Source organism: Cyprinus carpio, chromosome B5, assembly GCF_018340385.1.
Source record: "Cyprinus carpio isolate SPL01 chromosome B5, ASM1834038v1, whole genome shotgun sequence".
Lineage (NCBI taxonomy): Eukaryota > Metazoa > Chordata > Actinopteri > Cypriniformes > Cyprinidae > Cyprinus > Cyprinus carpio.
In genome coordinates this window covers 2,178,062-2,194,768 of record NC_056601.1, presented here as the reverse complement: position 1 = coordinate 2,194,768, position 16,707 = coordinate 2,178,062, and the positions used below count along the sequence as shown (strand labels likewise).

The 16,707-nt window shown below is 39.5% G+C and overlaps 1 protein-coding gene across 1 annotated transcript; it reads right to left on the bottom strand.

Annotated features, from left to right (window-relative positions):
* Positions 1-1,249: 1,249 nt before the first annotated feature.
* LOC109089984 (protein HIRA-like) lies at positions 1,250-16,320 on the bottom strand. The gene is made up of 25 exons (XM_042723569.1): positions 16,060-16,320; positions 15,374-15,436; positions 15,135-15,245; positions 14,765-14,855; positions 13,831-13,925; positions 13,639-13,734; positions 13,032-13,192; positions 12,747-12,914; positions 12,459-12,572; positions 11,585-11,655; positions 11,371-11,476; positions 10,680-10,895; positions 9,998-10,083; positions 9,741-9,917; positions 9,476-9,643; positions 9,196-9,391; positions 8,502-8,600; positions 8,110-8,258; positions 7,864-8,025; positions 7,627-7,685; positions 6,727-6,832; positions 6,504-6,626; positions 2,245-2,408; positions 2,001-2,089; positions 1,250-1,862 (listed from the first exon to the last, which is right to left on the bottom strand). The coding sequence occupies exons 1-25, from the start codon at positions 16,094-16,096 to the stop codon at positions 1,746-1,748; spliced, it is 3,024 nt and encodes a 1,007-aa protein (XP_042579503.1). The 5' UTR covers positions 16,097-16,320; the 3' UTR covers positions 1,250-1,745.
* Between the last annotated feature and the right edge of the window lie 387 nt (positions 16,321-16,707).

The window sequence follows — 16,707 nt, the reverse complement described above, 5'->3', positions numbered from 1 at the left end:
ATACTGTCCATGCTAGAGGTGCCTTTATGAATCAGTTTGTGTGTGTGTTAATGTGTGGCTCTCAGGTGTTTATCCTCTAGTGTTAAAATGCAGCTGTTCCTGCTTTTAAAATGTTTCCATCATTCGCACAATGCTATTTAATGTTAAGCCATCCAGTAGGGTCATAACTCTTGCCACTTGAAAAGAAAGTTGTTCATGTTTGACGAGTTTTCCATTTGTGTACGTTGTGAGAATCGAAAGCTTTTGTATTAATGTGAATATTCTGTATGCGAGTACGGTGGATACTGTGGCATTTATGAAGGTCAAAAGCTTGTGTGGGGGTTTCCAGTTGACATCAGTTAACGTTCATCATTCTAGTTTAAAAGAGAAGCGAAATTCAATAATATTTGATATCCTTACAAAGATGCTGCAGTATTCCATTAGTCAGAATAATCAGATAGCTTCATAATCATTTTAATGTAACAGTATAAAAAGGACATACTATTAGGCCAGTCACTGGTCTGAGATTAAACTGTAGGATAATAGATCCAGCCACCATGCATTCACCAAGATGATTTGTACACTACCGTTCAAAAGACTGAGGTCAGTAAGATTTCATTTTTATAAATCAGTACTTTCAGTCAGCAAGGATGCATTGAATGCATCAACTTGACAGTAAAGACTTTTACATTACAAAAATGTTATATCAAAAAAAATGCTGTTCTTTTGAACTGTCTATTAAAGGATCTTGTGGGAAAAAATGTAGGTCAGTTTCCACAAAAATATTAAGCAGAACAACTCTTTCAACTGGTTATTACTATTGATAATAAATGTTCCTTGAGCATCAAATTAGCATATTACAATTTCTGAAATCTGACACTGAAGCCTGCAGGAATTTTTGCTACTGCCATCACGAGAATAAATCATTTTAAAATATCAAAATAGAAAACAGTTAATATAAATTTATTTTTTATTTTATTATTTTTGGGCTCAAATAAGTGCACGGATCACACTTATCAGGATTCAGGTTATAGTTCTACCAACATGTTGCAGTTCCTAGAAAAAGTTTACAAACAATGCTTTTCCTTTCTTGCCAAACACTCTTTTTTTCTGGTTAGAGAGTGGTAATTTAGACCCTGTCGAAAACAGTCAGATCTCTACTACCACCACCTGCCCAAAACAAGGTAGTACTACACACGACTGATAAAAATGCCATGGTGTTAGTAAGTTTGTAGCACCAGCAAATAAATCACCAAAAGTAAACAAGACGTATGAGAAAGAAAGGAGCAACAGAATTTGTTTATTCCTTTTTTTAATTGAATGTTTACCATTTTCTTAATTTTATAGAAAACGGAGAAAAAAGAAATTGCCTTTTACAAACATTTACAAATAAATGACAAGTGGCTGTACAAATAAGAACTGAAAGAAAAAGAGAGGGAGGGCGAGTTGGATCACCACTTAAAGCAACTTTTAGTTGTAGCTGAAGTAAAAATGTCCAGTTTTAAGATGACTGCAAACTTGTGATGATCAAAATTATCCCAAAATGTGAGTTAACCCATACTTTCCTCTTTCCTATCACCAGCACAACGTTTACAAACATAATTAATAAATGTATTCAACAAATTAATAATAATTTAAAAAAAAAGCATTGTTATTTTTGTCCAGTTTTATTAGTGTCCATTTCTGCTTTATGGATAGTGCTGTCAGTAAAGCTACGGCAGACCGTTAGCACATGTACAGGCCAGGAAACGGTCAGGGGTGAAGTGCTATTTCAAACGCAGCAATTCGAGCTGATCCTGGTACTCAGTGAAGAGTCTCTGGAACCGCAAGTTCTGACCAATCACAGGCAGCACCTCTGTCAACAGATCCCTCTTTCTCAGTCCCTGAAATAGACACAGAAGACAGAGCAAGCTTTAAAAATTATTTTGAAAGACAAGCTTGGTTTAATTGGTAAATGCAACAACACTACCAATAATTCAGTACATAAATCTGTAATGAGGTTCCAAAAAAAAAAATCATACCAGGACTGTCGTCTCCCAGGAGCTGCTGCTGGATTTGTGAACGGGTCCTAGTAAGTCCTGACATAGTTCCCTTAACCTCAGCTCATAACCTGCACGGATACACACAGAGCTATTGTAAATCTGCTCCAATTAAGAAACAACCTCATCTTCATTTTCAGCAAATTTATAGTTTTCGGTGAACTATTGCTTTACTTTTAATGGACCCTCTTGACTCTTGTTAGCAGATGAACACCTTCTCACTCACCCTCATTTACGAGGAAACGTGCATAGATGAGAAGCCAGTGCCTGTACTCGCTTGCTGAGAGGAGGATGAGGGCAGAGGCGAGCTGCTTCTCCAGGAAGGCCAGGGTCATTCCCTGCTGCAAGTGGTGAGGCATCGATGACAAGCGAGATGCCAACCGCCCCGCACTGACACACACAAAAGAGAGACGGTTAAGGTCTGTTCACCCCCAATAACAATAAAGATAACTATATGTGACCCTGGACCACAAAACCTTAAAATGTCAATTTTTCAATACATAATCTGAAAGCTGAATAAATAAGCTTTTCCATTGATGTATGGTTTGTTAGGAGGACAATATCTGGCTGAGATGCAGCTATTTGAAAATCTGGAATCTGAGGGTGCAAAAAAATCTAAACGTTGAGAAAATCACCTTTAAAGTTGTTCAAATAAAGTTCTTAGCAATGCATATTACTAATGAAAAATTAAGTTTTTATATATTTACGGTAGGAAATGTACAAAATATTTTCATGGAACATGATCTATACTTAATATCCTAAGATGGCGGCGCGGTCGGACGCAGCGGCTACTCTGGGTCCCAAAAATGGTGTTTTTATGTCTGTTAGTTTCGTCTCCTTGTCTTCGAACAGTCTGACCTTATTGCAAAAACCATCAGATAAACACTCAGAAACACATCTATGATCTACAGAGCCTTTTGGAAATTGGCAGTGTGTACAAACAGCTTTCGCAGGAGACTACTGAGAAGCTAAGAGGCCTCTGTCTGCTGTTGAAGCCGAACCCCGAGACTGCGGCCTCGCCTACTGACGCTACCCGCACAAAACGGGCCCCCCCCCCATGTGCTAACGCTTCGCGAGCTGTACAGCGCCATCAACGAACAACAAACAAATAACCCCGATGACTTTTTCACAATAGCCAGTGACTTCAACCACGCAAACTTAAAAGACAGTTTTGACAAAGTTCTACCAACATGTGAACTTTGCAACCAGGTGAAAAAACACACTGGACTTTGTTAATACAACAGAAAAGAACGTGTACAAGGCTGTACCCTGCCCCCACCTCGGGTACTCTGACCACATCTCTGTTATGCTAATTCCAGCATACAGACCACTTCTGAAACTCGCCAAACCGGTTCAAAAACTCATCACAGTTTGGCCAGATGATGCTACCTCGAGAATACAGGACTGCTTTCAGTGCACAGACTGGAACATGTTTAAAGAGGCAGCCACCTTCAACAACCTCACAGACCTGCAGGAGTACACTGAAACTGTGAGTGCTTATATCAAAAAGTGCATTGATGATGTTAGTCAACAAGACTATCACCACACTTGGAAACCAGAAGCCGTGGATGACAGCAGAGGTTCATGGGCTGCTAAAGACCAGAGATGAAGTATTCAGATCAGGAGATAAAGCAGCTCTCAAAACAGCAAGAGCCAATCTGTCCTGTGGCATCAAAAAAAATTTTCTCAAAAAAAAAAAAAAAAAAAAAAAAAAAAAAAAAAAAAAAAAAAAAAACAATCACTTCACAGACAGCAGAGACACACAGAGCCTGTGGCAAGCCATTCAGACCATCACAGACTACAAGCCCCCGCCACAGGCCTGTGATGACGACACATCCCTCCCGGATGCACTCAACCACTTTTATTCACGGTTTGAAATGCAGAATGACACACCTGCACAAAAACTGCCCATACCTCCCAACGACCAGGCGCTCTGTCTGTCTCCAGCCAACGTAAGGAAGACCCTATCTAGGATTAACCCACGCAAGTCTGCGGGACCTGACGACATACCTGGGCGTGTACTGAAAGACTGTGCTGCACAGCTGACAGATGTCCTAACAGATATCTTCAACACCTTGCCACATGTCTCAAATCTACAACCATCAAACCCGTACCAAAAAAATCACCTGTGTCCTGTCTAAATGACTACCGTCCCATAGCACTGACTCCAATCATGATGAAGTGCTTTGAGAGGTTAGTCATGCACAACATCAAAACCAGCCTCCCCAACACATTGCATACCGTCCAAACCGCTCTACAGATGATGCAATTTCCTCCACCCTCCATTTGGCTCTTACCTACCTAGAAAATAAAGACTCCTATGTCAGAATACTGTTTATCGACTTCAGCTCAGCATTCAACACCATAATCCCACAAACGCTCATTAATAAACTATACCTGCTGGGCCTTAACAATTCCCTCTGTAATTGGATCCTGGACTTTCTAACTGGAAGACCTCAGTCAGTCCGCGTCGGCTACAACACCTCGAGCACTACCACACTGAGCAGAGGTGCCCCACAAGGCTGTGTGCTCAGCCCGCTGCTCTTCACGCTGCTGACCCACGACTGCAATGCCAAGTTCAGCTCAAACCACATCATCAAGTTTGCGGATGACACAACTGTGGTAGGTCTCATCAGCAACAGCGATGAAACGCACTACAGAGAGGAAGTGGCACAGCTGGCTGAATGGTGTGGCACTAACAACCTGTCCCTCAATGTGGAGAAGACAAAGGAGGTTGTGATGTACTTCAGGAGAAACTCTGTTGACAACCCCCCACTGACAACTTGACTGTGGAGAGAGTCAGCAGCACTAAATTCCTTGGGGTGCACATCACAGAGGATCTCACCTGGACCACAAACACCATGTCAGTCTCCAAGAAGGCACAACAGTGCCTACACTTTATCCGCCGGCTGAAAAGAGCAAGTCTCCCTCCACCCATCCTCACCACATTCTACAGAGGAACCATAGAGAGCGTGCTGATCAGCTGCATCACTGTCTGGTATGGGAACTGTAGTGCAGCAGACCGCAAGACCCTCCAGCGGACAGTGAACACAGCTGCAAAGATCATTGGTGCCCCTCTCCCCTCCATCCTGACATTTTCCTTATAGATGCTCCAGCAAAACCAACAGTATCGTGAAGGACCCCACCCATCCCTCCCACAGTCTCTTCCAGCTCCTACCATCAGGAAGACCGTACCGGAGCATCAGAACCCACTCGGCCAGACTGCTCAACAGCTTTTTCCCCCAGGCTGTGAGAGTCCTGAACCCAAATCACCCCGCTCTCCTCTAAAACCCCATACAAACCCTCTACCTCCTGAAACATGGACCATCTCTCCTCCTCCACCCCCCAGCCTTACCACATCACAGAAAAACTGTCTGAAACATTATTTTTTTGTGTGCAATTCTCCTTTATGCGCACTAGACACTTTTCGCACACACTGCTGTGTGTACATAATCCCACAAAAGACTCAAATATGTCTTTACATGCTCATGCACTACAAATCATCTTGCACTGTTCCCCAGCCTGCTGCTTGACTAACGATGTTTCTCTTTGCACATGTACAGTATTATGTGAAGCATTCGTATAGTCTATATATTTTTCCTTTTCAGTCTATGTATAGGTAAACATTTATATATAGTATATTCATATTTAAAATAGGTAGTAGGTTAGTTGTGTATAGGTAGAGTGTTTATGTGTAGCATTTGTATAGTTTGTATTTTGTTTTTAGTTTATGTATAGGTAGACATTTATATATAGTATTTAAAGTCAAAATCTGTCAGTAGGTTAGTTGTGTATAGGTATAGTATTATGTGAAGCATTCATATAGTCTGTATTTTTTAGCTTATGTATAGGTAAACTTTTATATGTAGTATATTTGTAGTCAAAATCTGTCAGAAGGTTAGATGTGTATAGATGTATACTGTTTTAATTAATTGTTGTATTTATGTAGCACCATGGTCCTGTGAGGCACAACATTTCGTTCCACTGTATGTTCACACATGTAGCAAAATGACAATAAAGCTCAACTTGAACTTGAACAATGATTTTTGGCATAAAAGAAAAATGTATCATTTTGACCCATACAATGCATTTTTGGCTATTGTTACAAATATACCCCAGCGACTTAAGACCAGATTTTGTGCTCCAGGGTCACATATTACCATACACTGACGCAACACAAAAGAAGATACCTTGGAAGGTAACAGAAAAGTTGCTGGAAGCCTGAATTTCACAGTATGAAAAAACAATATTGTGGAAGCAACAGTCTGGTTATCTTTCAAAATATGCTCAGCAGAAGAAAGATGTTCATAAAGCTTTGGAACAACATGATGGTGAGTAAATGACGACAAAATATTTGGGTGGACTATCACTTTAAATTAATAACACCAACAATATGTGGACTTCCCTATTCTAATAAACTCAGTATGAAAGCTAATTCTAGTGAATCATAAAGCAGCATTAGCAAAGTACTAAAACGGCTGTTACCTTAGATTACGGCCCTGTGTTAGGGCCAGTGGCCCCATGGAGCCCAGAGCATCCTGAGAGGACACGCAATTGCGGAAGTCTGCGCACTGTACAAGAGAGTCCTGCTTATCTGCGATCAAATTCCTATTAGAGATGAAGAGAACAGACAATCATAGCGGCCCTGAAAATTCTTTGGAGAGGTTCTGGTTGTTAAAACTTAACACATGGTTTGTGTATCACTCACCAGGTCTCCAGCGATGAGTTAAAGCAGTATGTTTTTCCATTTGACAGCGACACCACAGCTACACCTTGCCGAGTCAAAAAAGACTGACTTACTGTGGCATCTGTGCCTGGAGTGCGAGAGAGAGATGAGGGGTTATTATATTTCACTTGATTTATGATAGTTTATTAGTCAAATTATTGCTACGCATCATTATGCTCTTTTCATGTAATTCAGCAGTTTTGTGTACCGTACCGTAAAATTTTTTAGATGATTTTGAGAAGTCTCTTATTCCCACCAAAGCTGTGTTTATTTGATCAAAAACACAGTATATATATATATATATAAAAAAACAGAAATATTGTGAAATACTACTACAATTTAAAATACGTTTTCTATTTGAATTGTAATTTATTCCCATGATGCAAAGCTGAATTTTCAGCACTCAATCACATGATTGTCACATGATCCTTCAGAAATCATTCTGATATGCTAATTTTCTGCTTAAAGAACATTTATTCTTATCAATGTTGAAAACAGTTGTTGTGAAAACCGTGATACGCCTTTTCTATTTCCCGGATTCTTTGATGAATAGGAAGTTTAAAATAACAGCACTTATTTGAAATAGATATCTTTTGTAGCATTATAAATGTCTTCGCTGTCACTTTTGATCAAACAATGTGTCCTTGCTAAATACACTAATGTGCCACTCCTCTGACTGAAAGGCATGAGCTTCAGCTCTTATTCATTCTCTCTTTGTTTTAAATCACGTTATTGTTAACAAATGGCAGACAAAAATATTTTTCCAGCCCATGTAGCAATAACATTTATGAACAGCAGATATCAATTGGGGCGGAGTTTAGTGAAGAGTCAATTAATAAAGTCAACAAAGATATAAAAAGAAGGAAGAAAACAAAATCACACCTGATAAGATTGGATTCAGAGATTCATTTTTGACCAAAGCCGTCTGTTTCTGAACATCCCTGCAAGAAAAAAAAAAAGACAATACCAGCCATTAAATGTCATATCTAGATCTTTCAGAATTGGTGTAAATAATCACTAGCCTGACTCCTGTTACAAATACGGCCACGTTTTTAGCATCAGTCAACAAATGACTTGTCTGGACTTTTCCACTGAGTAACAGAGAGGAAGGGTCAGTACCAGACAGACAGCGTGGCTGATGCGGTCAGCGCCATAACAAAGTGTCCCGAGCAATGAAGTGCTGACATGGGGGCGGGCAGCATGATGGATGGAATTAGTCTCCGTCCACACGCAGTGAACACAGAGAGTGTGCGGTCCTCGCAAGCTACCGCAACAACATCGCTATGAACAAGAGAAAAACAAAAAGCAAGTTACTTTTACTCAAGATATTAAAATCAGGCATAGACCAGTGTGTTGTGTGCTCACCTGCTGCCGGTTGCGATGATGATGCGACTGGGCAGCAGCGTGTCCCACTCTCGCCCCTCTCTGCTCCATTTGAGCTGACTGAGACGAGATCCAGACACCACAGAGACCTCGTTCTCCACCTCCAGATACGTGACACCATCTGTGCTCACCTAAACCACAGGTTTTGTAGATTTCAGTCATTGTTTTTATTGTTAGCTGATTTAGATCCTGGGTTATTAACCAGGCTGGTTTTTCCTCCAGCAGTGCTATCACCAGAGTCTATGTCTGAATTACATTTAACACTCTTACACACATAGTACTTGAGCTTCCTGATTACACATTATGATCTGCCGAGAGCGTTAATTGCATAGACAGGACTGATATATTGGGTGTAGAGAGTTTTTGTGCCATACCTGAGTGCTGAATGATTTCTGGATGGATGGGGTAGGAAGTTTTAACAGCGCTACAGGTGTTGTTAATCGAGACGGCTCCTTGTCCAATGAGACTGGAGTCTACAAGAGAAAAGACCAATCAACTACATGGGTTCCCTCAGGGTCTCATATGTGCCTTGGTCATGAAGTTAATGGAATAAAGATATAGGGATTATAGTACAGAAATCATAGTCGATTATGTATTTATGTAGCCATTTTTGATATGCATTAAAAAAAAAGTTGTATAGAAATTTATACACATTTATATACTACTGTTCACACGTTTCGGGTCAGTATGTTTTCTGCTTAAAGAAATTAATAGTTTTATTCAGCAGGGTTGCATTAAATTGATCAGAAGTGACAATAAGGACGATTATATTTCAAATAAATTTACAGAAATACATTTTTTTTTAAAATAGAAAACTATTAAATGCTTCTACTGTATCTTTGATAAATAAATGCAGCCTTGGTAAGCATAAGACACTTCTTTCAAAAACAATCTAACAGTCCTCAAACTATTGAACAGTAGTCTATAATATGCATAATATACTTTCAGAATTTTTTAGTAGCAGTGTTTTATTTTACATGCTTACAGCCTGCTGTGCTTTAGTGTTTACACATAAAACCCCCTTCAGAAAAGATCTGAACAGGCATCTGTCGAAAGAAGAAATGTCACCTGTGGGAAGGGCTGTGATATGGGCATGATTTTGGCATCTTTCCTCGGCCTTCCCTTCTTCCTCTTCTCTACCACCTCTGCTCCCTCCATCTCTCCCTTCCTCTTGGTCATAGATTTCACCACGATCTTGTCCTCACTGTCGCTGCTGGTCTCATCTTTTCCTTTCGGCTCCTTCACAGAGCTGCTGTCTTTTACCCTGAGACAGAACCACAAAGCAACTTCAGTTTGTTTTTAAGTTTGGTTCAGAAGAACACACCGGTTATCATGCAGACTTTATTACCTGTCAAGTGGGGTGATGCCTATAGTGAGGGGTACACTAGTGACCCCTGGCGTGGCCTTTGACCTTTCGGTAAATCGCGAATCCAGCGCTTTCATGGGCTCGATCTTGGAGGCAGACGTCAACAGCAGATTCGATTTCATCCCGATCGAGTTCACAGCTGCAGTTCCACTACAAGAGAGACCAGAGAAAGAAAATGAAATTCGATTTTTAAAAAGTATTAGTTGAGAGAGAGGGGAAATGGGACTTTGTATGCATGTACACTTACCTGTCCTTGTTGTCTTCCGCAGTTTTGTTGGGAGAGGTGCTGGTGGGGTCATGTGAGGGTCGCAAGCCCAGCGAGTTGGCCGTACTGGAATCCGAAGAGATCTGAGGGATGAGCTGAGTCGACGCAGACGACCCCGGCAAGATTGGGACGCTGTTGAACAACGCTGGTGAGAAGTCCCTGGGTAAGAGAAAGAGACATTCAGACACTGAGCGTATGCTGTGGTATAGGTAAGTGATCATTTTAGACGTGTTCGTTACCCTGTATCGAGCTGTGCGATGCAGAGAGGTGTGATTCTTCTCCTCCCATCTGCGGTTCTGGTCTCCACCTGCTTCTTTAAGAGGTTCTGCCCAATCCCCCCCCCCAAAAAAAGCCATTTGTTAATAACTGCAGTCCTGCAAACATGAGGATGTTTGAGGATGAAAGTGTTGGGATAAATCTTCAAGCTCTCTAAACTACAATGCAACGACATTTACTGTATTAAATGATACATAAATATACATATACATATATAGACAGAGAGACAGGCAGATGTGCATGCAAATTGTATGCAAATTATTTAATATCAAACAACTATACATTTGCATGTAATATACAAGTAAACTATTACAATTTTACATAAGCATTCATTACGAGTATTAGGGCCAAGCAATACGATTCTGCTATTTCATTTAGTCCCAGAAAGTACTTGGACACTTTAAGACTCTCAAGTCACACATAAAATATCAATTTCATATATTCAAAAACCAAATTTTGCTAGACGTGGTTTGGATTTTAAATATTTGACGGAGCAAAAAACTATATAAACTTGCAAGCCAGCCATGGATGGAGGTGGAAATACTAGTAACCAACCATTACTTGCCACATCATCATTCAGCATTTCCATTTGAATCATTTCAAAATAGCACTGCTGTGTGTATGGTTACATATTTTTCTTCTGACCTTTCTGATGTCCTCCAGGGACTCTCCGTTGAGCACATTGGTGAGTTTGGGTGTCTGGTTCTCAGGACCGCTTGCCTGGGCTCCATTGGGGTTCTGGTTCCTCTGCTGCTCCTGCTGATACTTCAGCATTTCTGGGTTCTCAATGATTGTGCTGGACAGCTGGGACCCCATCGTGATGGCCAGACTCTTTCCATAGATGTTCTGATGAATAGCATTCTACAGAATGATAAACCGAAGTCTTATTTTGGAGACTCGAGTCTTTCCGCCACCTTGTTAGTTTGTGTGTGCTAAATAACTAACCAAAAGTAGCAAAGCTATTAAGGCATTTACATTCTTCAAAAGCGTGACAGTAGTTCAGCTGTTTTCCTGTAACAAGCGATTTTTGTTTTAAATGCTGCATGGCTGTTTTGTCACACTGCATTAAGCAGGCAAAGGCAATTAGCAAACACTCTCCTACAATGTCTTGTGCATCTCTTTAAGTAGCACTGGAAACTTTGATTTAGTGTAACATTCTGAATGAACCAATTTTCTTGTGTCAACAAACAAATTCACTTATTATTAAATAAATAATACTTCACTAAATGTGTACAACTCAAGTGAGATCCTAGTTTTTCAATTATACAACTGAAAAGTTATTGTTGCCTTAAATACTTCAATAATGTTGACGCTGGTGTGTGCACATTTTCTCCACCTTTTCCTCTTCATTCAAGGGATCTCCCAGTTCATCCTGCGAGAAATCCAAGAAAGCCACAGTGCCATCCATGGAGCACACCAGGAGTCCCAGCCCATTGAGTGTCCTGAGAGATACGATCCGTTCACAATACTCTCACGCATGCAAGTCTTTACCCCACCACATTGTCTGTGATGCTTTAAAAACTTGGAAAATAGAAAAGCCGTTTTCTTACCATGTAATATCCATAATGGATTTATCAAAGAGGTCATGGATGACCACCAGTGGACGCTTGAGAGAGGTGAGCTGAAAAACAAGAGCAGGATAACTGATTAACGGTGCGTCATCTTAACGTTCAGAAACCGTACCCTTACACTGCATGAACTGCACTGCCATTTTTCTGTCCTCACTGAAAGAGAAATACTGAGCGAAACAGAATAAGAACAGAACATATTTAGTTCTTAAACAGCTTTTTTGGAGCTTTGTGGGAGGCACTAAATGCCAAAACATATTGCCATGGTTGCAGCTGGTTAGAACAAAAACTCGTTAACATGAATAATATGTGATTTATCGCTTTATCCTGTCAGTTTTCTGTTTTATATTGAACATTAAACAATATTGTCAAGCAGAGCATAACCACAAAATTGTTTATACTAGCATCCAAACGTTTGAGGTCAGTAAGAATGTTCTGAATGAAAATAATACTCTTATTCTAATTGATCAAAAGTGACAGTAAAGACTTTTACATTGTTACAAAAGATTTGTTTCAAATAAATGCTGTTCCTTTGAAAGTTCTAGTCATCAAAGAACTGTGAAAATAATGTATCCTTAGTTTCAGCACTGATAATAAGTAATGATTTTTAACACCAAATCAACATATTACAACGATTTCTGAAGGAACGTGACACCGAAGATGAAAGTAATGTTTGCTTAAAATTCAGCTTAGCAGTTATTTTAAATTGTAAATTAAGATTGTATTAGTGTTTCTTGATTTTGCACAAATTTATCTTTTAATTTTAAATAGATTTTTTTTTTTTAGTGGGGCCAAACCAATCTGCAAAAATAGAAAACAAGGGTAAAATAAGGGGTGATATTGAGAAGTCTCATACCCATACAGAGAGTGAGCGGTCCTTACTACCCACAGCACAGCAGCAGTACGGACAGCTGGGTTTGGGTGTACTACCATTCTTCTGTTTCTTCTTAAAGATCTTAGGATTGAACTTCTGCAAAGAGATGGAAAATAATTAATAAACCGCTCAATAAGAAACACAAATCAAATTCTAGAGCTTAACCCATTTAAAAAAAAAAAAAAATTACGATTTCATCAAAACACTGCAGTGCAAACTATGACGGAGATTTCAATGTCTGAAATATTACAGATCTGAAACAACACTAACCACCACAGTAACAGCTTTTCGATGACCCACAAAGTCCATGTTGGTCTTCCAGCCGTCGCGTTCGATGATCTGAGCTGTGGGCCCAGAATTGTTCATGGCATGAGCTGAAACCAGGTACTGACCATCTGGAGACCAGCTCAGCCTCAGGACGTGTGTGGTGCCGCCACACTGAATCAAAGCAAGAGAGAAGAGGGGAAAAAAAAAAGAGTGAATACCGGGTCACGCGCATGTAAACAACTCAAAGAAACAAGTCCAAATCCAACAGTTTCAGGTCTGAAGTCTTACTTCACTGAAGGGTTTGGTGATGTTTGTCTCCAGCTGCCAGTCCATGGTCCTCCAGACCTTCAGGCTATGATCATCTGCCTGGGAAGCGATGTACTTTCCAACAGGGTCCCACGTCAGGCCTTTCACCAGCCCTGTGTGTCCCTTTAAAGTCATCACGATCTCTGTGGCACACACATACACAATACAGCATTTGATGCTTTGATTCAGAAGCCAAACCTTTAGAAAATTCCCTGATGAAACTTTCCTAGATACTACGGTGGCCGTTAAAGTATTTGGGCACACTTAATGACATTGCATTACAAATATTAGGGATGTAACGAATAATGATTGACTCAGCTCATGATGCAGTATGATACACAATACAGCGTTTCTTTGGTTTCTGCTGTAAACAAAGCAACACTGAGCACATGAACACTACTTTAACATGCATAATACAGAGGCAAGATGGAAAGAAAGTTAATATCATCTAAACTTTTCTAAAGACAGTCACATTCATAGAAAACCCCGGGTGCATCGTTACATCCCTACCATATATATTTTAAAGCAAGCGGCATCTGCAAAGAAATATCACTGGACTTATTTCCTCAAATCTAAATGGACTTTTCACCTGGAAATTTTCGAGCGTTCCATATAGCGATGGTGTTATCCACACTGCAGGATGCGAGCCAGACATCATGAGGTGACCAGGCAACATCCATAACATCTGAATCAGATTTATAGAGAACACCACATGTGCTTCACACAATGCCAAAACTGAAGACAATATATCCAGCATCCATGAGCAGCGCTTTCCCCTCACCTCCCGTGTGGTTCCTCAGAATCATGACGCACCTCCACTGTTCCACATTAGCCAGTTTACTGCTGGACCCAAACACTGTGCTTGGACCTATGAAACTGCACAACAAAAGAAATACCACAAAGCCTTAGCCTGTTAACTGTCACCGTCCCGTATATGGGACGCCTAAATTTACTTCACTATATTACAATTAAATCCTAATCATGACAAACTATATATCATTGGAAAGGTCTAAGACTCCTAAATAGATATTTTACCAATGTTTTTTGTTAAAAAATATGTAGGAAAAAGTAATAGTTTAATTTATGACAAGAGTGCACCCTCAAAAATCTACATCATAACAGGAGTTCTGACCTTTGTCAAAAAAAAAAAAGTCTTCTTCGTTGCCTTTTTCTCTATCACACTTTAGAAATAATCAGAAATTATATATCAACTGAAAACTTAAAATATCAAAATTCATCCTTTGGAACCCATTTTTAAAATCAGACATTGCATTACCATGAAAATGGTACATCAATATCATGTTACAAAATGTTTTCATTCATGATTTATAAAAATTAAAGTTTGGATTGTGCACTTTACAAGTCTATGTTTAAAAAATGTGAGTGACAGTTAAGGGGTTAAAGGCCTGTCTTATAAACAAAAAAAAAGACAACGATCTGCGAAGGGGAAAAAGTACGGTAATAAGCAATGCATTCGCACAAGTGCATCTAGACTTAAAAATCGATTTTTAGCATCGCATCCTTATTTTTAAACTTAAATATTTAAAAATGTATGAAAATATTATAACTGTAGCATCTTAAAAGCGTTACGTTTAAAAAATAAAGTTTAAATTGCTGGGCAAAGCTTAATATACATATTTGTGTTTAACCGTTCATCATTTGTGTGCATGAAGAGAGAAATAAAGAAATACAAAGAATGGGTCATCTTTACTCACGCGGCTCTCTTCCACACCATGACGAGTTTGTCGTCTCCTCCTGATGCCAGGTATAAGCCATTATTTGACCAGCGCACGCAATTCACACATGCTGAAATGCACAAAGTTACATAAAACATTTCATTAGATACTGAATATTCACTGGTGTCACACATTTCGTCTCACATTCTGTCAGTGCAGTTCATATCCAAAGGAGTTTTAAATACATTTTTGAGTGGAAACACAATCTAGACACGTCTCAGAATTATTCCTTGGATTGCTGGGAGAATAATACTCAAGTATTAAGAGAACAATAACCGACAGCATTTTTTTGCATTCATATATTTCAATTTTTTACATAGAGATAAAAAAATAAAGTATTGATTAATACCTAAGTGATTGTCCATCTGACAAAGCAATTTGGGAATATTCTCGTTCTTCTCATCCTCCTCTCGAAGAACCGGGGCCATATTCCAAATGACCACTTTCCCAGAGTCCTCACCTGTCAATGCACATTAAAAACATCAGCTCCCATTCTCTAAATTAGGATGGAAATCAAACTAACTTCTACTTTTCTGAAAGCTATACTATAGTCGGGAAAAGAATGACAGAAGAAGAGGTGTTTTTCACCTTGGCCACCCGTAGCAAACTTAGTTCCATCTGGATGGATGTCAACTGAGAATATTGGTTTACCTGAAACGAAAAAACAGTTTGAAAACAGCTCTAGCACGGTCTGAAAAAAAAAAAAATATATATCCAATTATGGCAAACATCAAATGTACACAATGCATGCAATGTACGATTCCAAAGCAGGTTAAATGAAATGCAAATACGGACACATTAGCATGTAACATATATAAACAAAGCCACAAGTTACATTTAACCTGTTAATTATAGCCAGATCATTTCTTAAATCACACAATTGGCTCTTAATTTTATCTATGCAATAACACAGCCATCAGCTCCAGCTTCCTCTACTCTTGTCAGAGGTCTGTCTGCCTTTTGGCAACTTGCAAAAAGGGTGGTGTGCACCTCATATATTCATGGGAGGCTTCTTAAAAACCAGCCAAGCTCAAAAAAGCCGGTTACTATGATTCTTCCTGCGTTAAAACGAGCAGAACAGTGTGTGATGGTAAGAACAGCCCTGCAGAAGAGATCCGATCCGTCTCTACACATAACAAAAGCGCAAGTTGAAGCCCCGGATTCCAGCACAAACACACACACACACACACACACACACACACACACACACACACACACACACACACACACACACACACACACACACACACACACACACGGGCTGCTGCTCTCACCATTGTGATTGACCCAGCTCGGCTTCAAGAGCTTCATCTTCACGCGGATCAATTATAAAGCCGCGCGCTCCCGAGGAGAATCGTTCCCAGCGCCTTTTAAGTGCCGCGGCTCATCCGTTACTTTGTTGCTCAGTTGAACTCCATGTCTATCTCTCTCTCCCACTCTCTCTCTCTCTCTCATCACTCTGAGCGTGAAGCTGCAGCAGCTGAAGTCACGCCGGAAGTTCGCCGTCTTCTCCGGAGTTCCCTTGGAAACAAAGAATCAACTTGTGTGTTCCTTGTTTATATTATTTTATTTAGCCGAAGCGTAATCCAAAGTGATTTACGAATGAGGAGATCACACACACAAGCGACTAAATAAGATAATAATGCAGTGCTACACTACATAAATCTATCTATCTATCTATCTATCTATCTATCTATCTATCTATCTATCTATCTGCATTCACTGTTCACGATTTAGCATATTTTATTCGAATTAAATTAAAACATAAATATAAATAAAAGATGTTTATAGACAAAAATGTTTGCCAAATTATAAACAAGGACTGTTTATATATACACACACATATATATATATATATATATACATATATATGTATGTATGTATGTATATATAAATATATATGTTTTATATATATATATATA

Excerpts from the sequence above, each read along its gene's own strand:
- LOC109089984 (XM_042723569.1), bottom strand. The coding sequence starts at position 16,096 with ATGAAGCTCTTGAAGCCGAGCTGGGTCAATCACAATG. Across the intron at positions 10,896-11,370 it reads CCTTGAATGAAGAGGAAAAG|AATGCTATTCATCAGAACAT; the intron begins GTGGAGAAAATG and ends ATCATTCTGTAG. Across the intron at positions 9,918-9,997 it reads ATCGCACAGCTCGATACAGG|GGACTTCTCACCAGCGTTGT; the intron begins GTAACGAACACG and ends TCTCTTACCCAG.